This window comes from Mustela putorius, unplaced genomic scaffold (genome assembly GCF_011764305.1).
Source record: "Mustela putorius furo isolate JIRA1106 unplaced genomic scaffold, ASM1176430v1.1 tig00003909_pilon_pilon_pilon, whole genome shotgun sequence".
Classification (NCBI taxonomy): domain Eukaryota; kingdom Metazoa; phylum Chordata; class Mammalia; order Carnivora; family Mustelidae; genus Mustela; species Mustela putorius.
In genome coordinates this window covers 23634118-23657417 of record NW_025422057.1, presented here as the reverse complement: position 1 = coordinate 23657417, position 23300 = coordinate 23634118, and the positions used below count along the sequence as shown (strand labels likewise).

Genomic DNA, 23300 nt, shown 5'->3' with positions numbered 1-23300 from the left:
TAGATGAAAAGTGGTCTTGGATCATATCACCATATGTACGAACTTCCTGTGGCTGCTGTAACAAATCACCACAAATTAGGTAGCTGAACAACTAGAAATTAATTTTCTACCAGTTCTGAAGGCCAGAGTCCAAGATCGAAGTGGCAGTAAGGCAGCACTGCCTCTAGAGGGAAGGGAAGAGGTCCTCTGCTTCATCCATCTTTTGGGGGTTCCAGGTGTTCCTCGGCTTGTGGTCACAGAACTCCAGTCTTCGCTTCTTCTTCGCATGGCCTCCTTCTCTCTGTGTGTCACCTTCTTTGTATCACTTACAAGGATGCTTATCCTTAGGGCCCACCTTGATAATCTAGGATGATTTCATCTCAAGATCTTTAACTTATGTCTGCAAAGGTCCAGATGAGGTCACAGTCACAGTTTACAGGGAATAGAACATGCTCATGTCCCTTGGAAGAGCCACTCTGCAATCCAGTACTCTCTTTTCAGTGGTCCTTAAGCTTAAGGAACTATGAACTCCTTTGAAAATCTGATAAAATAGATGTAATTTCTCCATTATAAGTACACATGGGCCAATAAATGCATATTTTTATTTAAGATTTCAGAAGATTGAATGGTAACATCCAAAACTAACTACCATTTTTTTTTTTTGCGATCTAGTTAATATAAAATCAACCTGGATATTGCCTGTTTCATTCTTGGTAATATAAAAAATGTAGTAATTAATGCATTCTAAGATCATCTTAAATATTTATGGTTTCTCTGAATTATTTACTTATATTAATCACATTATGTATGAAAAACCTTAAGCTGCCACATTATCATTATTATTATTGTTGTTATCATTTATTATTATTATTATTATTATTTAACCTGAGTTGCATCAAACATTATTGTTTCCTTTATTCAATACTTATGTAGTTGCCAGAGGGAGGACCTGACATCTCTCTCTGTGACTCCACATGTTATTCAATTCAGCCTCTCTCTTCAGTCTGTCAAGATCTTTCTGTGTCCTGATTCTGCCATGAAGCATATTGACTGTTTCTTCCAGCTTTGTGTCATCAGAAAATGTGATTTCCAATGATGACCATTATTTTCATGTCTTCAAGTCAGTAATAAAAATGACGAACCGGAAAGAGCAGACAGCAGAATCTTGTAGCTGACTACTCACGCCTTCCCTCCTGGTTGATTGTAATGCTTTAATTAGGTACCGTTCAGCCACATAATTTTACTGGCACCTGGCTCATATTTTTTCATCTTTTCTTTAAGACTATTATGGCAAACCATGTCAGATGCCTTGCTGATATCTAGGTAAATCATGTGCCTCATATTTCCTTCTTCTGTCTGCCTAGTAATCCTTTCATAGAAAGGAACAGGATTAATTGGACATGATGTATTTTGTGATCCATGAAATTTAACTGTAAACTATTTGGAGTAGGTGAAAGTGTTTGGCTTGGCATCACTAATATTCTTCTACTCAGAGTATACCAACCAGGGAAGACTTACTAGAGGAGGAGGCATTTGGATGTGGTAGGATGGGCTGGATAAAGACAGAAGAAGACATTCATCCAAGTCTCCTCCCCGTTTTTGTTTGTTTGTTTGTTTGTTTGTTTGTTTCTTCTGATGATCTTTCAATAAAATAACTCTCTCTTCAAACAAGTAGAAATTTTTAAGGTATAACTGCTTTGTTAGAGACTTAAAAGGCATTGACTCCTGTCATCTTCATGAAATGAATTGAGACTCACAGGTGAAAGTACTTCAGTGGTGACCTGGCATGGATGTATTGGATTTGGAGACCACTGGATACAGCACGAATGAAGAACAGAGAGAACCCAGGGAGGGGGTGCTTACATTCACTCTGCTTCACACGATATTGGCCACAAAACCCATGATACTCTAGCCCCATGGCCTCTGCTACTCAGTGCTGAGCTAAGATTCTTATAAAGACCATGTGTTTTTGGTTTTGTTCTTTTAGAATAGTTGGCACACAGTTTGCGCTAGTTTCAGGTGTATGACATAGTGATTCAGCGTCCCCGTACGGTACGCTACCATCTGTCACCATGCTACGTGATTATGGTATCCTCGACTGTATTTCCTCTGCTGTGCCTTTTATCCCCATGACTTATTCACCTCAAAGCCTGTTTAATCTTTTAGACAAAACTCTGAAAAATTGTATTTAACTTCTAAACTGATAAAACATTAAAGGCATTTCCCAAGGTTTAATGTAAGCTAAACGATCCTATTTATTTGTCCATTTCACAGTTTTAGTCCACTCTTACCCCTCCCAAAGTGACTGAGCTCATCCTTCAGATAGCAGCAGGGGCTGTCCCTTGAGGAGAGTTAGTCTCTTAGGTGTCACTGTAGGAACATCTGGCTGTGGGGAGAAGAGAATCTAGGACTGAGAGTGTGATTAAGATTTGCTCACATGGAAGCCGTCCAATGCCCTAAAAGGCTCCTGTTGGTTCAGATTCCCAGAGTGATTGGTCTCCCCTTCATAGCACTATGATAGATGTCTTGTGCCGTAATTATAAGACGTGCCACCCGAGTGGAATACAGATGATCAGTCTTTTTTCTATTTTTCTAGAAACAATTGATCATTCATATGTACAGGGCTATCAACTTCTGGGCTTTGAAAAGGGCAGTATTGATCGTCTAAGTCACACAGATGGTATGCTTCTTTACCATACATAAATATGAGATCCTTTCACGAGGCTACTATGATTTTCCAGGGAAGGGGGAAGGAGTGATATTCATGTGAATTAAGCATTGGGGATTTTAACTAAAACACACTTAGATCTAGTCAGAATTTTGGAACTGGTATCCATGCTTGAGATTAGCTAACTCACCCCCCTCCAACGTACATATGTACAATTTACTTTGCAAATGAAAACTTGAGTCCCTGTTAGTAGACATAGTAGATAAAACACCTGTGCTTGCATTAAGGAGAAAAAAAAAGGCTACATGTCAAATTATGCACAATGGTTCTATCTGGGTAGAAAATTTTGAGCTATTGGGTGAATTTTTTCCTTCATATCTTTCTATGTTTTCCTTCATATTTTTCTGTGCTTCTTATAAAGCACATATATTACTTTTGCAATTGAACAAATGGCCAGTTTTAAACTCTCTGTGAATACCATGTCATTTGGCTAGAGTTATAAAATGGTGCGCTTTGTCCTCAGTGACCCTCAAAGACCTCGTTTTGGAAGAACCTGTTGAATCCAGACTGCAATACAATTCTCTCTCCCTCTAGTCTTTGTGCATTAGTGACTGACTAGGAGGCTCTCTCTGCTTGTCTCTCCCATGCCTCCCCTAAACACTTAGAGTTTTTGGCCACTTCAGCCTCCGTTCTGAATGGCAGTTGGTGAAAGTGGACTACAAATCTATCTTCAGCCGGCGGTGCACTAAGGAGGACTATCAGACCTGGCACCTGCTCAATCAGGTACACCAGAGGGCAGGGGCACACTGGCTTCTAGGGGGAAGAGCTACTACAAGCCCTGTTTGGTCATTTCTGGGCCTTCCTATTCGGAGGTGGAAAGTAGCGAGCCATCCAAAGATAATAGTAGATTTGGGGGGAAGGGTTGGAGTCCACATATCCAGGTCCAGCATAGACAGATGGTATTTCAGGACCCCTTTTCACCCTTGGATCCCCATCGACCCATTGCAGTCACCAAATCACCTAGGAGTGAGGTGACAATGATAAGCTGGGGCTTTAGCTCTATCTGTGGAGAAATAAGCCCGGACAGCTGGGAGACCTTCTAGTAGTTTCACCATCTCATCTTTCAGTGGAGACGGTGAGAACATCTGTTAGGCCAGCCCCTGTAAGAGTCCCTGAAGCACTGGAAACAAGACCACAGAGAAAGGGTGAGGGATGGAAGTGAGTAGCTCTAGGAGTAGCAGATATTTGTAGCTATGCAACATAAGCAGAATCCTACATTCTCAGAACAATCAGGTTCATGTAATTGGTACCAACTTCTCCTCTTTTTGCACTTGCTTAGAAATAAGGACTTGGGCATGGTTGTTTATCAGAGAGAGGGAACTTTTGGGACCAGCTTTAATTTTACTCTGAAGATGGTGTAAAAACTATGCTGGAAGTAGGTTCTTTTCCACTAGAATTTATGCTGAGGTCATTTAGGTAATTTGGAGATCTGTGAGGATGGCTTAGAACCTTTGCATTCTCTCTGAAGGTGGAAAAGAAACAAGAGGAAGTAGCATCATTGGCTAGGTCGGGTGAAGGGTAGTGATGGGACAGCTCCATGGTCTTCCTCTTGTGTGGTAGTAAAAGACTGGCCCCTTTGCCCTTGAGACTCCTAAATGGTTACTGGGAAAGAGATTGCTACACGGTGTAACTAAAAGAGAATTAAAAGGCTAATGTTTCTTATAGAGAAGCTGGTTTATGTCATCTCCTTTGTGTTTTCCTGCCTCTCTCACTATGGACTTTCTTTCCAAGGGGGAGCCCTGTGTCATGGGAGAAAGGAAAATATTCAAGAAACGCAAGCCAGGAGCTCAGTGTGCCCTGGGCCGAGATTCCTCAGGGACGGTGGTCTCAGAACCCTGTGTCTGTGCCGACTGGGACTTTGAATGGTGAGTCTCTTGGCATCTCATTGTCAGTTTCAGCCAGACATTAACTTGTTGCGGGATGGAGATGAGGATGGAGGTTTGGGAGAAAGTCATGACCCAAAGGTGAGAGGTGTGTTTGCCGGCCTGTGGGTCTGATGGCTCCAGTTCCTGGGTCAGACAAGAAGTCCACATCCCTGGAAGGAAGACAGAAGGAGACATTTTCACAGAGATGCTCACTGTTCTATAAGAGCAGCATGTCCAAGGGATCCTTCTCATTTTCAGTTAGCAGCTCTGGGAAAGTACCAGAGAGGTTGGGTGGGGCACTGACAGAGTTCTGAGGGCTGCCGCAGACAGCTACCTCCAGACACATTAGCTCAAACAGTGATTTTTCCACAGGAACACTCTCTCTTTTCATCATTTTCCCCTCTAATGACAACCATAAAGACCAACTAAATCGCACGTACTAACCAAAGATTCACAAATTTCCAAATTTACCTCCAGCTCTGACCTCACTGACCTCTAGGATGGAGACATGTGTGTTCATGTTCGTACTCAGTCACCATGTCCCCTGGAATTTGCTAGTAGAGATTTCAGACTCGGTGTGGCCCAGGGCGAGATCTTCCTGAACGTTTACTATTGGGAGCAGTTTTTCAGCTCTTGTTTGGACCGGTTTCCCAAACTCTACAAAACACGCAGTTGATAAAATCAAGATCCCAGGAGAGCTTGATTTTTCCCTTACCCTCAGGTTTAGGCCATCTGCAAGTCCTTGTGAGTCTTTATGTCTAGAACACATTCATTCATTCATTCATTCGTATTTATTTATTTACTTGTAAGAGAGAGTGTGGGCAGGGGCAAGGGGTAGAAGGGACATGGAAAAGGAGAGAGAATCTCCAGTAGGCACCCTGCTGAGCGTGGAGCCCAAGGTGGGGCTTGATCCCACAGTCCTGAGGTCATGACCTGAGCCAAAACCAAGAGTCAGACATTTAACTGACTGAGCCCCCCCCTGCCACCAAGGCATCCCTCCAGAACATATTTTAACCCAAAGCTCCTCTGGCCATATCTACTGCAACCTGGACACTGCAGCAGTCTGTGGTCTCTGTTTCCACCCTCATTGCCCTAAAACCTCTCCTCCTCACAGCAACCAAAATTAGACTGTAGAAACCCAAATCAGATATTATCACTCCTACACTTAAAACATTCCAGTGGCTTCCACTCTTGCTTAAAATATCATGCCATCTTCCTTCCTTGCCTTGCTCCACTCTAGCTGATGTGGCCTGCTATCATTGTGCCTTAATTTCTTACCATTCTCCCCTCATTCACCATTTCGCAGCCACATTACCATCTTCTTTCTGTATCTTAATTAATCCAGGCTCATTGCTAGCAGAGACGACAGCAACTGTAAGGAATTCTTCCAGATCTCAGCAAGACTGGTGCCGCTGGATAGCTCACATCTCAACAAAAATATCAGCTTCAGAAATGCTTTTTTTTTAAATTTATAAATTATTTTTATTAACATATAATGTATTATTTGGCCCAGGGGTAAAGGTCTGTGAATCATCAGGCTTCCACACTTCCCAGCACTCACCATTTTCAGAAATGCTGTCTGAGACCACCTGGTCTCACCTACACCCTGTCACTCTGACACCTCCCCCGATTTCATGGTCTCCGTGGTAATCATCATGTGGAATGATCATGCTTCCTGATTGCTTTATTATCACCTGCCTTCCCCTGACAGAATGCATGTGCCATGAGGGCGGGGACTCTCGACTCACCCATAGTAGATGAAATAGTTGCACCATGTTCCTAAATGTTGCTCCTTTTAGGAGAGTCAACAAATGTCCCAAGTCTGGGCATGGGTGATCCCCTTGGTGATCCCACTCTGATCCCAGCTGGGTGAATTCCTCCTCTACATCATAGTCAGAAGTTTAAATTCAATCTGGATATTTCCATAAACAGTTCCAGGTTAAAAGACAAAGCTAAGGGCTTAGGCATCAGTATATAAACAGAGAAGGGCAGTGACAGAGTTGCATTTGGGCTTTTCTGGTGCTGAACGGCAGAAGTAAATCCAGATGGGTGCAGAACAGCTACTCCTACCCAGCAACCTCATCCAGCCTGTTTCTGAAGCTTGCTTTGTGCTGGAAGCCATCCGTGGTTCCCCACTTTCTACCAGGGTCATAACTGGGCACTGCGAGCCAGCTAGAAGACTGTGGCTGCTCCCTAGCCACACTTAATCCCTGAACTCATGCCTTCGAAAGCTTGACCTCACTGAGAATCATTCCAATGGGATACGCTAAATGGAATTGAATTTGAATGTCAGCGTCCTATCTGACACTTCTGACCCTTTGGAGACAGAGGATGTTTTCACACTTGGGAAGACTAATTTTCAATTATTAACCACAATCCAGCAAAATTGTCATAGCAATATACACAGTAGGTTCCTGCTAATTATGCTGCATGACATATGGATGTCAGCTTGAATATTCAGAATATGAGTTTCAGTCTTCCTTGTGTCCCTTCTGTCCCTGTGCCTCCTGGAGGCACACTGTCTTCACATGCCTAGCTACGTTTTCTCCTGTGTCTCTCTGAGCTGTAATAGATTCTCACCTACTGTTGGGAAACCCCAGAATGGAGAAAGAAGAATTGTAACATATTCTTTTTTTTTTCAGGAGTTCCATTAGCATTTACTAGTCTGGAAAAAAAAAAAAATCCCAGCTCTGATATTCACAGTTTTTGACCTTGGGAAATTTTCTTAATCTCTATGATTTCGCCTTCTTGGCTGTAAAGTACAAATACAGATCTTGTATCCTACTGGTTGCTAGGGATCTCACTGGTTGCTAGGGAGGAGTCAGTGAATTAATCTACATCATTAATGTAGGTAAGGGGTCCCTCCTAGTGGTGTAAACATCCATATGGTAGCTGTTGTTGCTGCTGTTGTTAATCTTGTATCCCAGAGTTAAGTGGTCCCCATGGTATTTTTACCAAGTAAACCAGAGCTTATAGATCCAAATGAGTCCTGTCTACAAAGTAGTACCTTTGGGTGTCATCTATTCACTCATTATTGGCGGCATTGCTTAAAATATTTTTGAGTTCTTCCTTGGGAACTGCTATCAGAATGCATCTGTGAGGAGTGCCTGGTGGCTCACTTGGTTAAGCATCCGCCTTTGGCTCAGGTCATGGTCCCAGGGTCCTGGGATCAAGCCCCACCTTGGGTTCCTTGCTCATCAGGGAGTCTGCTTCTCCTTCTCCGTCTGCTGTTCCCCCTGCTTGTGCGCTCTCTATCTCTCTCTGTGTCAAATAAATAAAATCTTTTGTTTAAAAAAAGAATGCATCTGTGAGTGAAGTAGGAAAAAATAAAAAGGCTTTGCAAGGTACTCTTTGGTTCTCATACTTGTATTGGTAGAGGTACCAACTGGACCCAACACTCTGGAATATCAACATTGCTACTATGGCATTTTAATGAGAAGAAAAAGAGCATCTGGAATGAAAGTTACTTGGCTAAGATCACCTAACAGAGAAATCTGGAGTTTGAATGCAAGTCTAGCTAATCCTATGTTCTCTCCCATATATCATACTATTTCTTAAGAAATCAAACAAGTCTTTGTTATTAGAGTCACCTATGTTTCAGAGGAAACAGTTCCCAAAGTTTAGTTATTCTAAAGTTAAAATTCATCCTCAAATGACTTAGGTTAACTGCTGTTGATACAAGTTAATCTGGAATGTCCTGTTAACTTTAACACAATCTCAGATAAAGTAGTTTTGACCATTGGTACTGAAATTCTAATAGGCATATGGTGTTCAAGAAGACTTTATAGAATTTTGAGGGGAGGTGGTATTTGAAGTATTATGTGGTAGGTAGTCTTTCTACTGTCAATTGTATCTCATGAATGTAGAAGAGAATATGGAGGTTCCTAAAGAAATTTTTAAAATAGAATTACCGGGGCACCTGGGTGGCTCAGTGGGTTAAAGCCTCTGCCTTTGGCTCAGGTCATGGCCCCAGAGTCCTGGGATCGAGGCCCGCATAGGGCTCTCTGCTCAGCGGGGAGCCTGCTTCCCCCCATCTCTCTGCCTGCCACTCTGCCTGCCTGTGATCTTCATCTGTCAGATAAATAAAGTCTTAAAAAAAATAGAATTACTATATGATCCAATAATTTCACTACTGGATATATAACTGAAGAAAACAGATAGAAACACTAATTGAAAATATATATATATATATATACACACACCCCTATGTTTATTACAGCATTATTTACAATAGCCAAATTATAGAAGCAGCTGAGATATGGCCATCAATAGCTGAATGGATAGAGAAGATAGAGGATATATATGGGATATGGGATATATCTAGACCTATATATCTCTGTCTATATAGATAGATAAAGGATATCTATATTTATAACAGACTATTACTCAGCCATAAAAAAGAATAAAATCTTGCCAGTTACAACATGGATGGACCTAGAAAGTATAATGCTAAGTGAAATAAGTCAGTCAGAAGAAGACAGATACCATGTGATTTCACTCATATGTGGAATCTAAGAAACAAAACAATGAACAAACAAGAAAAAAAAAAAGGCAAAAGGACTCCTAAAAATAGAAAAAAACTGGTGATTGCCAGAGGGGAGGTTGGTGGGGGGATGAGTGAAATAGATGATGGGGATTAAGAGTACACTTATCTTGTTGAGCTCTGAGAAGTATATACAATTGAATCATTATATTGTGTACCTGAAACTAATAGAACACTGTGTTAGTTTTACTTGAATAATAATAACAAAAAAGAACCACTTGAGTTGAAGGTAGGATAAACAAACATACAAGACTTGAGGCTGGGTTAGTGGTCAGAATCTGCGAGTAAGAGCAAAAAATAATCATGTGACCTAAAGAATATTTTTGCACTACTTTTGAGTATGGAAGAGACAGTTTCATTTCTGAAGTTTCTGTTGCCTTTCTATAGTGGTTTTTATAGACAATAGAACTGAATATTTGAGATTGTTTTGTTTTTAAGTGAACGTCAATAAGTATAGGTATTGATTTAATAATACAGTTTTTCCATCAAATATCGTTTGTTTGTCTCCAGTGTCCTTGCTGGAAATCGGTGCCTAGCAACAATCTCATAGCCTTGTGTCCTTTTCAGTGGTCCTTCCTACTAGAAAGTATTATTAGCTAAAGAATCTGAAAAAGCCTGGCTCAGTTAGTGTAAGTAATTATGACGCACAATCTACCTACTTGTTTGCCTAAGCCAAATCAGGTCATGTTCCTTTGATTGGTTCAAGCAACTTTTAGGTGTCAGGGACAGCAGGGAGAGGGAGTAACCTACTTTAATCAGATGGATGGAGGTAGGAGGAGAGGATGAGAAGGATGGAGTAAATGTCTTCATTTTGGTGGAAAAGTTCAAGAGTATATCCTGGGATCCAGAAAGGGAGGATATCTTTCTTTTTTTGAAGATGGAAGTTGCATAGATTCTCAAAAGCCTTTATTTGTAGGATAACATGCACTCTTCTACCCAGAGTGCATGTCAGAAATAAGCATGACTTTTGCATGAATAGTGATGTTTCTGGTCAGCAGCTTCATGCTTATTCTAGAGTGCCACTTCCATTGTGGCTCTGGTGAAGAGCCAGGGATAAATCTGCCCTGAGAATTAAGTTTGTCAAGGACTAGCGGGTAGTCAGAAAAAGGAGTTTAAGGGTCCTGCTCTGAAGTCATATGAAGCTCCTAGAAAGGAGCTGCCTTCTGAGAGAGGCAAATACCTTTCTTCAGCAAGAACCAGGTTGAACCAGAAATTATGCCTAGTCATTCCTTTTTCTTATTCATCCAACCACTCACTCAGCAGTAACTCTTGCTCAATACCTACTATGCACCAAGTCCTTTAGATGGATTATCTTACTTAATCTTCTCAACCAGCCTCAGGAAGGAGAGTCTGTTATGGTAGGCCTTTTATAGATAAAGACTTGGAGACACAGAGAGGTTAAGTAACTCCTTCAAAATCGTAATATTCTGACCCCAAGAGTCCTAAGTCTTGGTGTTTCCTTCCATGGGCAGTATGGTTCCAGATCCACATAGTGAGTTTATCCTGTGGTAATGCAGAAAAGAGGGGGAAGAGATAAGGGAATGCTATTGTCCATAAGTGCAGATGTGTCTGAAATCCATCCAACAGCAAGTATTCTGCATATAGAGCCCAATTATATGTTTTTTCTGTAGACGAGTATTGTAGAAAAGGCAAAGATGAACCAGAATTTTGAACTCAAAGAAAACATAACAGCTAATAATGATATAACTAGGTACTAAATTCTATAATCCAGGCCAATCCTGTCTAATGTAGTAGTCACCAGTCACATGTAGTTATTTGCATTAAAATGAAATAAAATTAAACATTCCATTCTTCAGTTGCACTAACCACATTTGGTATTTAGTGCTCACATGTGGCTAGTGGCTACCATACTGGATAGCATAGATGTAGAAGAGGTGGTTCTTTCAGACAGCACTGGTCCTACCTGTTAGTGCCAAAGATGATGCAAGCAAAGAGTGTTGAAGACTGGAGTAATGGTGGAAGCCTTCCTGTAGCAGGTTATGTGTAGACTTGCTGTCAAGTATAAGGAATAAGGGCAGCACCTCAGAAAATGCAGATGTATGAGACTGTTGAGTAGAGGAATGAGTTGAGGGTTGAGTTGTTGATGAGTAGATGGATGGGGAAAGATGGCCAGCATGGGGTTTGATAAGGAGAAATATCTGAGGGGTGTTTGTTGGGTTATTCAAACAGTTTCTGAAATAGTATGGATGTAATCATCTTTCTCTATGCCTGTATTAGGCTTATGCCCTAGTGAAATGCTGATGATGTTCATTATTATTCCATTGTTTGTGCTGATGTTTTTTTGGGGGTTGCTCCAGTTTGTTGAGTGTTCACTCTGCACCTGCCAAAAATTTCTATCTGTCCAATCCCAAACCAGCAGGCGATCCTGTCTCCCAAAATGAGACAGAAACACCCGAGGATGACTATTCCTGGAATCTCAACTGCCAAATGGGAGAATGGAGGAACTGGGGGTCAGTGAAGCAGTGATAGGGCTGCGCATGGTCTGAGAGTAGGACAGCCCCAGGAGGTGGGCCAGAAGAAACCATGACTTCTGGGCGGCCTCAAAGAGTCTCAGAATGTCTTTCCCAGGGACCACGTCCTCCTTTATTAAGTGGGTGCTCCATGAGTGTGTACAAATGTTTTTCGAGGGTTGGGAGTCTCCATTATCACCTCCATGTGCCATTGTCAGCGGTGTACAATCTTGAACATATCACCTGTCTTTTGCTTCTCCCTTCCAACCTACCAACTAAGAGGATCAGGACCAAGGAATACCTGCGTGGCTCCCAGTTCTGATATGCAGAAGTTTTGTGATTTCTGAAGTTTTCTGTTCCTTCTTTAGACCGTCTAAGGTTTTTCCCTGAACGGGATTTGAAGGACATACATCTCCTGGAAATGGACACGTTCCCTCCTAATTTTTTAGAAGTTCTAAACCCTTTTATAGTCAAGAAAGATGCAGAGGTGACTTATTTCTGGAAGGAAACTGCTTATGTGTTTGCAGAAGCTGTGGCAGCATACTTCCCTGAGGCAAATCAGACTTTCTGGCACATTCTTTCCAAATGTCACAATTCAACAGAAAAACACCTTTTCCCCAGGAAGTTGGAGCAGCAGCTGGAACTGCTTATTTGTTGAAATCATGCAAACTCTAGAGCTGGGGGGTAGGTTGGGCAGTATGAGATTTTAATATACATTTAGCAGAAGTTAATGAAGAAATCCACAGCTCAGGGGCAGCCAGTGATGTTTCTGTTAATGTTATTAAATATTAATGAGTTGCTTTTTCTCTTTGGGGCTAAACAGCATGCCTGATGCACCTTTTTAAATTACTGCATCCCTAACAGGTAGCAGAGCTGAACAGAACTGCTTAAGATGGTTACATTTAGGAAGGAGCATTAAGACATTTCTCTTCTTCCCAAAGCTGTTTAGGAGGGCACCCTTCCTTCAAAGGTTACTAATATTTCTTAGGGTTAGCAGAACATTCAATGGCTTTAGCTCATAGAGCAACTGGGGAATTTTCTGGAAGCAGTGCAGATAACACCACAGCCCAAACGTTGCTACAGATAAGCAATGTTTAGAAATCAGATATTCAGTGCTGTGCTGGTAAATATTTAACCACCAGCTCTCTTAGAACAAATAAATAAGTAAGCCCTCATTAGTAGCATTTGCTGATTGTTATAAGTATCCCCAAATGTGGCTGATTTTGAGACACCAATGTAACATTAGTGAATACAGAATTGAGAAGAGATGTCCAGTAGCACAACATTATATAGTATTTCTACCATACAGGCACATAAATGTAAATAACCTCAGGAGCATAGGTAAAATAATAATACATAATGTTTTATATATAACAATATTTTTATAATAATAAATGTAGCAAAATCATGAGGCATCTGTGTGTTCACTACCTTACAAATATAATTTATTTAAAATTTGAAATAACTTTTAAGTTTTTTTTTTAAGATTTTAGTTATTATTTGAGAGAGAGAGAGTGAGAATCAGCATGAGAGGGGAGAGGGTCAGAGGGAGAAGCAGGCTCCCTGCTGAGTGGGAGCCCCATATGGGACTTGGTTCTAGGACTCCAGGATCATGACCTGAGCCTTTGGCACACACTTAAACAACTGAGTCACCCAGGTGCGCCCCCCACCACCTTTTCTCAAAAATATTTAATTTATTTACTTATTTGAGAGAGAGAGAGAGAGAGAGAGAGAGAGAAACAGCATGAGAAGGGAGAGGGTCAGAGTGAAGTAACTTAAGTTTTGATACTGGCTGTGTTTAACAACCATCAATGATCTTGCAAAATTCCTGAACTTTTAAGTCCATTCTCATGAGCAGTTACAAGCTACTACAAAGTCCCCAGTGAACTTGCCAGTTGGGAGATCTCTAATCATTGATCAGGACGCACGGCAAAAGATTTGCTTGACAGACCTCTCCCTTTCTTCTTTTCTTCCAGTTTCATATAAACATGCCATATCTTGAGATACGGTCTTGAGATTAATGGTCTTGCCTGCTACCGTTCTAGCCCAGGCCTCTGTAGCACACTTGGGATGCTTTCTCTGGTCCACGCTAGAAGGTCAACTATGGGCTCATATCTGCCTGCAGAGATAGACCCAATGCAGAGGCATAATTAGTGTGATTACTTTTAAGCATAATTGGAGTATTCATTCACTCAGTAAATATTTAGCACCCCAACATCCTAAGTACTGTTCTGAACTCTCACATGGGCAAACAAAATGAACAGAGGTCTCTGTAGCTTCAATGTTTCCAACATGCTATGGTCACAAATATTTTGTCTGGGAAATCAGGGAAGGCCTCATCTGACCTAGATATTGAAGAATGATACTTAGCAAACTTCCAGACACAGACAAGGTAGAGTGCTTCAAGGCCAGAGACTAAAAATGCAGAGGCAAAGAGGGTTGAAAAGTTGGCCTCGATTGTTCAGGTGGGTGTCTGGTGTGGAGGAAGATGGTGAGGAGGTAGAATGTAGTGACGCTGGGAGGACATTTTATATAATAATCTCATCAGTGAGTTGGTGCTTCTTGTTGGTACCACTTCATACTGTATCACCATGTTCTGCTTCCTGCTGTATGTCCTTTGGTTGGATATGAGGCATGTTGTATCCCTCTCCCCAAAGACTTGAAGTCCTTGAGGGCAAGGACAGTTGCACTTCTTTCCCAGGACAGTGCACATATTGAGTAATAAATAAACATGGACTTGAACTTGTATTCCTATCTCCTTTCCTTTCCTACCCTAGTCACACACATAGACCAAAATTTGCCTCCATTTTCATTGGGCTTTAATTAAATCTTGGCTCAAAGAACATTGGAGCAGAAAAAGAAAGGAGGGGTAGGTCTGGAGAGAGTGATTTTCCTTGCTGTTTTATGTTTCATTAACACTCAGTGGATCAATATTCAAATGTCCAGGCTGTTCTGCCTGGCCTGTGGGTTTCAGGAAACCCTTGGATGCTTAACTTAGAAGCATGAATTCTCCTGCCAAGTGAAGCTACCCTCACTGACCTCTGGTTGGTTTCAAGAGCAATAATACTTACTTTATTACCTTTTTCTACCCTGACATTTATGCATCTGGGAGCCTTATGAAACTCCCAAGAAGTAAGGAAACACCATTCGCATTTCAGATGGGGGCCCTCCTCTCTACACTGGTCTTACTTCTTCATTTTGAAATGGGAGGGAAGAAGGGGAAATCATACCTGACTTTCTTTTTTATTATAGCGAGGCTTTTATGAAAACACAGAAAAGAACCGCGATTTTGTGGTGTTCTTATAGGGAAACGGGAGCTGTGTTACATGTATTTGAGACAGTTTGAATGGCTGTTTGTTTTACAGGAATGCAAATGTATATATTTGTTTGAGGAAGAATTTGTAGGAAAAGTTAAAATAAAATCTGTGAAATTAATTTTTGAATAACACCTGTGGAATCTTACCCAGAAATGAATCTTGACCTTTAAAATCATCTTGGTTGTCATTATCACTTACTTCTGTCAGTAATTTTACTGTGATCCAGAAGATTCTTTTAAGCTTCTAGCATCCCTGATACCCAACTTCAGCCACTGTACCTGCTATAGGATATACATCAATACCTTTTTTAAACCTGGAATCTTCATTTGATAATACACTTCTGCACACTGAATTTCCAATGATTGAGGATTATTTCTAAACCTAAAACACCATCCACAAAGTCTGAATATTTGCTCTTTGCCAGGAATATTTGAAAAATGCATTGCAGCTTTTTGGATGGCTGTAGGATGTATTTGTGTTTGTGTATGGGGGGGAGGGTGTTTTAGCATTTATGCGTCTATACCAGTGAGCAATATTCATTTTCTGAACAGTGACTATGGCTATGAGAGACATGGAGAGAGCCAGTGTGTCCCAGCTTTCTGGTACAACCCAGCATCCCCATCAAAGGACTGCAGTCTTGGTCAAAGCTACCTAAACAGCACTGGGTAAGTAAAACACCTAAAGAAACTCTATTCACTATTCTTCTGTTTCCCTAGATTGCCATTAAAGGTAGCATTTCTGTTGAAGCGAGTTGGAGTATAGAGAGTTTGTTTACAAGGGGCTTCTGAGAAAGGCTGAGGAGTTCTTTACCTTTTTTGGAAATATCTGAAGAGATTTCTGACTACTATATTCAGTGCATTTTTCCATTTGCCTCTGACAGACCATAGCTATGGTTTTGGTCAGGCCTTCTCTTCTGGAAAGAGATGCCACCTTATTTTGGGGGCCCTGAGGGAAATAAAGTAATACAAGTGGTAGCCACATATTACAGGGCTCTCCAGGGATAGATGAACTAAGGCTCTTCCTGGCTGGTGCTAGAAACTGAAACTAAAAATTCAAAAGTCCCATTCTAGGGCTCCCTGGGATAAGAAGATCAAGCCCCACACTTTCTTTAATGGCCCAATGACGTGTGTGTTTCTCTTCCTGCTCACTTACAATTATTCAGGTGTTTGAAAAAATATTGCCTTAAAGACTTCTTGTCTTCTGCTCTCCTTTGCTGGAAGAGAGTTGGAAAATGGATCGGTGATCTGAGACAGCATTTTTCAGATTTTAATGTGCTATGAATCACCCAGTAGTCTTGTTAAAATGCAGCTTCTGATTTGGTAGATCTGGGCTGGGACTGAGATTCCTCATTTCTGAGAAGCTCCAGAAATGTTATCATTGGTGTCCTGGGACGACTCTTTTGAGTAGCAGAGGATAAAGGTGTTCTGGACTCCAGCCTCAACTCCTTCAATGGGTATTCTGCCATTTCACATCGGTTACTCACCATCTCAGTACTTTTACCTTCTCTGGTTATAAAATATTGGTTGGTAGGTACTGTCTACTCAAGTGATGTCTTCAGAGGGTTAAAAAAAAAAAAAAGCGATGGAAGAGATGTACTGAGTGGTGTAAGCTACCACCAAGAATTTTTAGCTCAATATTTGGTTCTAGGGGACTGTTGCTGGGCCTTGAGCTGGGGCTTAAGCACTTTTAATGTAATTTTATTGTAAATGTTGGGTTCAGGCATTGAAGCCATTCACATTACAGATCCAGCAGCATGAACTTAGAGATACAGTATCAGAAAACATAGTGTTATGAACTTTGAGGAAGAGGAATATGATGGGCACAGGTGGTCAGCTAGGCCACCAAATTACATTTCAACATCTCTTATGATCATGTGACACGTTTAGGTATACCCAGTTTGAAGTGACTTAGGTATAACTCCAAATAAGGTAAAATCCCAAATAGTCAACCAAATAAATCAGGGAGATTAAAAGGAAGGACAGTTTGTATTTTTTCAAAAGACTCACTGCAAATATCTACACACATCTCTAGTTTGCTTAAATGTTGGCTTATATTACTTATATAGTTGTCAACTATAGTTGACTATAGGCTTATAGTTGTCAACCAGCTGGCCAATTGAGGTTGAAGAAGAAGAGTAGAGGATATCCAGTTTGCTTTAGAATATGATACCCACCAAAATACCTGCCAGAAGTAAAAATTAAATATCTGGTAAATGACTAGAAGTCAGCAAAAAAGTATATGTTGATCACAGAAGTTTGATGGTGTAGAGTAGTACTGACCAAAAGAACTATAATATGAGCCACAGATGTAATTTAAAATTTTCTAGTAGCTACATTAAAAAAAAATTTAAAGGCAAAGTTGATTTTAATAGTATATTTTCTTTAACCTGATATGTTCACGATAGTATCATTTCAACATGCAAGACTAACCACATTTTAAGTGCTCAGTAGCCACAAGTAGAAAGTGGTTAGTGTATTGGACAGCACAGCTCTAGACCCATTATGAGTTCAGCAGGCAATTAAAAATAATATGTATCTACAAGGGGATATGTTGTAATTCTATCTGAGGCAGTTACTACACACAACATTTGCTTAACATCCTCCTGAGATCTTGGGATAGAGATGTAGGGCTGGTAGTTCAGCAGTTTTTGGGGGGTGGGAAGTGGAGAAAGGATCAGGAAGAATATTAGGTATAGTGGAAGATAAATGTCATTCATAAAAGATTTTGTTTTGTCTGCCTTCAACTGAAGGGCTATCAGAAGAAGGCAACGTGGATGGTTGGGTTAATTACTCCTGACATATAGGGTAAAAGAAGATGGGATATGATGATGGTGGTGGTGCATTTATATTATGCGGGTTTACCAGAAGATTGATTACATGACACCTTATAGATAGTGGAAATAATGTCCGTCCTACAGGTCAGGATGGTGGACAAGCCATTGGCTCAATTTCCCATGCTCAGATCAGTAGTCAAGTGACGTGATGTGTCCTCACTATGCACAAAGAGGCCCTTGTTCTAAAAAGCTACAGTGCTTTGTCGGGAGGTTTCCCATGCTAATAACTTCTCTGAGCAACGTGCTTCGGATCTGGCATTTGTGGGAAGTGAAATATTAGCAAGAAGAGAAAAGAGGCTATAAAATAGCCCAGTAGCTCCGGAGCCAGGACTAGTATGTACGAAAGGATGGGTTGACGTCCTGGGGGTAGAGGGAAGGCAGGAAGAGGCTTCCCAATGAATCAGAGTGAGGGGTCTGACCTTCTCGCTGCTCTGCTGTTGAGCTACAGAGAGAACTGGAGACGGCCTTAGGGAAATACCAACAAGGCCCTCCCTCACAGAAAGGAACACCTGCTTTTCTTGCTCCGCTAGTCCAGTGGCTTCACCTCCTTCCAACGCACCTGTGAGTCAGGCATTGATTTTTCTTGGCTGGTTTAGACACTGATCTGATCCGTGGCTCACCAGGTAGGATCAATAATAATGTTTAAAGAGCTGCTCTTCCTCAGATGGAGGGATAACAGTTCCTCAGCTTTGTTAGTTGAGACTCAGTTTTTAGGAGCCACTGTGTGAAACATCTCTCAGTCTGGTTTTCTTGCACTCTTTTTCTAACCTGTGCACATGTACACACGCACACACGCACACACACGTACCCCCCACCACGGACAACTGTCAATACTCCTCAGGTACCGGCGGATTGTGTCCAACAACTGCACGGACGGGCTGCGGGAGAAGTACACGGCCAAGGCCCAGATGTGTCCCGGAAAAGCCCCTCGTGGCCTCCATGTGGTGACAACTGACGGACGCCTGGTGGCAGAGCAAGGGCATAACGCGACCTTCATCATCCTCATGGAGGAGGTTGGTGTTGTCCTGGGTCTCTAAGGTCATAACTCACTTTCCAGAGAGGGAAGAAAAAGATCACGTGTCCCCATAAGGCCCGATTCCAGAGTCAATGGTGAGAAGACACACGGAGTGAAAGAAGGCTTAGATATTCAGGGACCTCGTCCCTTCATCCCGCATCATGGACCTAGGCTCCAGGTGGCCCATTTGTGTCTGGAGGATGTGGGTCTGGATATATTCTTTGAGGTCCTCCCTAAGGGTCTGCTTTGTTGAAGGAATGTTTATCACCAGAGGACCATATAGTCTAAATCTGCCAGAAGAATGGAATTATTTTTTCTTTTTTTTTCTGTTACTCCCAGAGCCTCTTTTGTTTTATTCTAACCCTTAAATCCCCCTGATTAAAAAAGCCCATAGGGCTTTCAAAGGGTCTTGAAAGTATGAGTGTGAGTGTGGGGGAAGATCATTGCCATCCTTTAAACTTATTTGTATAGAGAATGTCACATTAGTTGCTTTTCTATCAGCTAGTTGCTCCATTATTTCACTTTTTTGTGTCTTTTGCAATCGGGGCAGTAAAATCAGCCTGCATTCATTCATTCCAGGATGGAAATAGCTCTGTCTTATGCTTCTTGCTCCCTACATGAGCTATTTCATCTCTTTCCCAAACCAAGGAGTTTTTCAGGCACTCCTTGTTGAGGTGGTGGGGCAAGAAAGCTTGCCTGATTTACAAAGCCCTCTAAATTTGTATGCAAATTGCTCTGTGCTCTTCAGATCTTGGAAAGAGACCAAAGCAAGCCAGTTTTTTTTTTTTTTCCCAAATGTGAATACTTTAGAAACCTTTAAAGTCTGGCCCATACTGAACAGGATGGTGAAGGTTCCTTATCCTGGGTTGACAGATTCTTCAGTAGTAACCCACACTGGGGGCTTGAATTAAAGGACTTTAAGATTCAGGGGAGGTCATTATCACATTTCCACTAGGGAGTTTCCAGGACCAGCATTATAAAAACCTTCTCTTGAATGGATGTGAAAAGCCACGATCTTATCCATTTGAATTGCCTCCAGTTCATTTCCACTTCAATTTATATTCATAAACTCAAGGGTAGTCAACATTGTGCAGGGGGCAAGGGAGCACGTATCAATATTTCACTCACATCTGGGTTGCCATGGGGGATGAGGCAGAACATGAAACTGTGATCAGTGCACATTCACTGGACAGGAGGATTGGCTCGTAATTCCAAAATGATGTGTATCCCTTTTTAGTCCATCAACCCTCTTTGTAAATAGAGGGAGCTGATTCTTCTTTTTTACCTAGGGATCCTTGTTTTGTGGTCAGGTTGAATTGCATTTATCCAAAGTCAGTGACCTACTATAGTGGGAGGAGGAACAAAGAAGGGTGGAGTTCAACATCACCTCTTAAGAAGCCAAGTATTAGCTTGGGATGGTAAGATGTACTCACCTGAACCCATGCCCCATGCAGCCGGGGGGCTCTTGGTCTTCCAAAAGCAGAGATCGGTGAGCTGTGATGGTGGAAAAGGCTTCAGGGAAGAGGGGTGTAGGCAGGTTTAGGGAAATCCAAGGTCAACAGAGTACAGATGTAATTTTGACTGGTAAGCAGGATTCATGTCTAGACTGGGAATAACCATCCTATCTCACAGACTTATTTTGAAAGTGTTGTATAGCGTATGTGTTAAGTGATTAGCATAATGCTTAGAATATAATAATAAATCTCAAAACATGAAACAATTATAATTATAGCAATATAATTGAGAGCATCAATGTTGAAAACAGACTGCCTGGGTTCAAAACTTGTCTCTTCCACTATTAGCTATGTAACTTGGGTCTACTTACTTAATTTCTTTTTGTTTCCAATTGTAAAATGGGGAAGTAATGCTTTTTGCACTATAAAGTTGTGAGCTTAATTACTTGGAACTGGAAAGAAATTTCTTAAGTGTCAGCTGTTACTATTATTGCTGTTGTTATGATTTTGACACAGGAGAGAAGTAATTCAACCAAGTGTGTGAGGGAGCCAGGGAATGCCTCGGCCTTCCCACTCCAGAGCTCCCTAGAAGCTTTATGCTATCCCCTAGTGCCCATTCAACCAGCTCAGGCTGCCCCAAGCTTGGGTATGCAGGGATAACAGGTCCATAGTACTGCCCATAGTGCCTGCTAGATATCAGATAAGGGTCTGATTGCTAATTGTGTTGAGGGTACTTCAGCCTCCTGGGAGTGGCTCTGGGTCCCCAGAAGAGTGATGCTGAAGACACAGGACCAAGCATCCAAAAGGAGTCAGACCTGACCATGTCAATGAGCTCTGGCCAACTGCTGTTCCTCCCATTCAGGGTGATCTCCAAAGGACAAACATCCAGCTTGACTTTGGGGATGGAATTGCTGTGTCCTATGCTAACTTCAGCCCCATCGAGGATGGCATCAAGCATGTCTACAAGAGTGCAGGAATCTTTCAGGTGACGGCCTATGCAGAGAACAACCTGGGCTCGGACACTGCTGTCCTCTTCTTACATGTGGTTTGTAAGTAATCTGACCCATCTTCTTTCTTATGCTCCTTCCAGGGGACAACTCCCGCTGTCCATAGTCTTCTAGGACGCAGAGTTGAGACTAGATTTGGCGTGACTACTACACCAAGTAATGACCCAACTTGAAAGACTGAAATAGATGTGTGCTCATCCATGTTTCAGTTTTCTGATACTGAAGTAGATTATTTTGCAAGTTGGGATAACATTGCCAACTGGGCTTTTCTTTTCAGTTTCACTGTGTACTGATGGAAGTGTACGCAGGCAGATACACATTCAGGTCAAAGTCCCTTCCCTTTGCTTTAGAGACTCATAAGGATCTAAGAAGAAGAAACTCATCTGGTTCACAGTCACAAGTTCACTTTCAATCTGCTATGAGTGAAGGCAGCCCAAATCAAAGGAAGTTTTTAATCTCTGTTGGAAGACCCAAAGAAGGATTAAAGAGACATGTTTAGATTTTTTAAATGTAGTACTGAACACAAAAAAGAGCTTAATTCTTACATACAAGGTTACTGCAAGTTCATTCCTATTATGAACAATTCTAAAGACTCTCCAATTTTTTTGTTTTTGTTCTAGAATATATTTCACTGCTATTGACCATTGCTTGGCACAAACCAAACAACAGCTGAAGTTCTAAACTACTTTGTTGGGGATACATTTTGTGTGTCTGCTATCCTGGGACTTCAGTCATGTATACTAGAACTTAAATAGTATGATTTTAGAATGTTGGGTCAAGACATATGCTTATGAGTCTTGTATTGATTTCCTATGCCTTTATCAGTGATATTCATGAGCCTAAAGGATTCCATAGTTATAATTTATATACCCCATGATGTTTTGGGAGTAATATGCTACTTATGGTGAAATGTATATTTAAAAGGGTCTAAGTGAATACAAGGAGTACTTCTAGCTCAGTGACAACAAACTCCACTATATAAACAACCCACATTTAAAAGGTTTCTGGAAAACTGTAAACCACCTAGTCTCCTAGCATTTTGATCCTAGTTGTATCACAAGGATGGTGGGAGGGGATATGCATAAGAGGACACCCAGATTATAGATCAGTTCTGTCCCTAGAGATGCCAGGCTACATGGCCATGAGATAAATTTTTTCTTCTGTGGGTCTTATGAACTCCAACTTTCAAATGGCTTAATTCTAACTGGTACTTTGCCTCATGGGGCTCTTATTACAGCAAATAGGGACTATAAATAAAGCACCCAATTATTTACTAGTTTATTCAACAAGTGTCTGTTGATATATATATGCACTCTGCAAGGACCTGGGGAAGCAACAATACAGACATGAATGGCCTGGGCCTGGAAGAGCTTGCATTCTGGTAGGGGAGGCCAGGTGCTACTAGAACGAGGGGCCACGCTCTACCAACTCTACTCATTTTGTGTAGGAAACACCAGGTCAAAAACCCAGGCAGGTGGTGTCCCAAGTATTCATAAGCCAGAGTTTAGAACAACAGGACCTCTGTTTGAAATCTGATCATATGCCTTTGTTAAACATATAATATTGGTCAAATTTTGTACTCTTTACAAACTTCTGATTCCTCATCTTAGTACTTAGGTTATAAGGAAGCTATGAGAATCAGATTGGATTATATGTATGGCTCAGGGGTCCCCAAGATCACACCCTCATGTTTTTGCTTCACTAAAAAGATTCATAGGACTCTACATATAATAATACTCAGACTCTGATTTATTACAGAGGAAATAGCAAGATCAACAAAGGGAAAAGGGCCATGGGGCAAAGTCTGGAGGAAACCAGTTGTGCCCTCCTCCCCATGGTGTCACACAAGACATGTGTAATTCCTCTAGCAAGGAGTTCCAGGAATATGTGAGGAGGGCTATTTACCAGAGAAATTCCTTAGAGACTCAGTACCCATGTTTTGTTTTTATATTAATTAATTTTTAAATTTAAATCCAACTGGCCAAGTTATAGTATGTCATTAATTTCTGATACAACGTTCAATGATTCATCATTTGAGTACAACACCCAGTGCTCATCATGTCACGTGCCTTCTTTAAAGCCTATCAT

General features: G+C 41.3%; 1 protein-coding gene across 2 annotated transcripts in view; it reads left to right on the top strand.

The window, feature by feature from the left end:
- Positions 1 to 23300, top strand: part of SORCS3 (sortilin related VPS10 domain containing receptor 3) — a 586410-nt gene that overhangs the window by 529128 nt on the left and 33982 nt on the right. For both annotated transcript variants that reach the window (XM_004749297.3, XM_013054566.2), the window contains exons 15-19: positions 3313 to 3430; positions 4439 to 4572; positions 15455 to 15568; positions 18578 to 18749; positions 21068 to 21254. In XM_004749297.3, coding sequence (XP_004749354.2) covers positions 3313 to 3430; positions 4439 to 4572; positions 15455 to 15568; positions 18578 to 18749; positions 21068 to 21254 — 725 coding nt within the window. The remainder of the gene's footprint in view (positions 1 to 3312; positions 3431 to 4438; positions 4573 to 15454; positions 15569 to 18577; positions 18750 to 21067; positions 21255 to 23300) is intronic.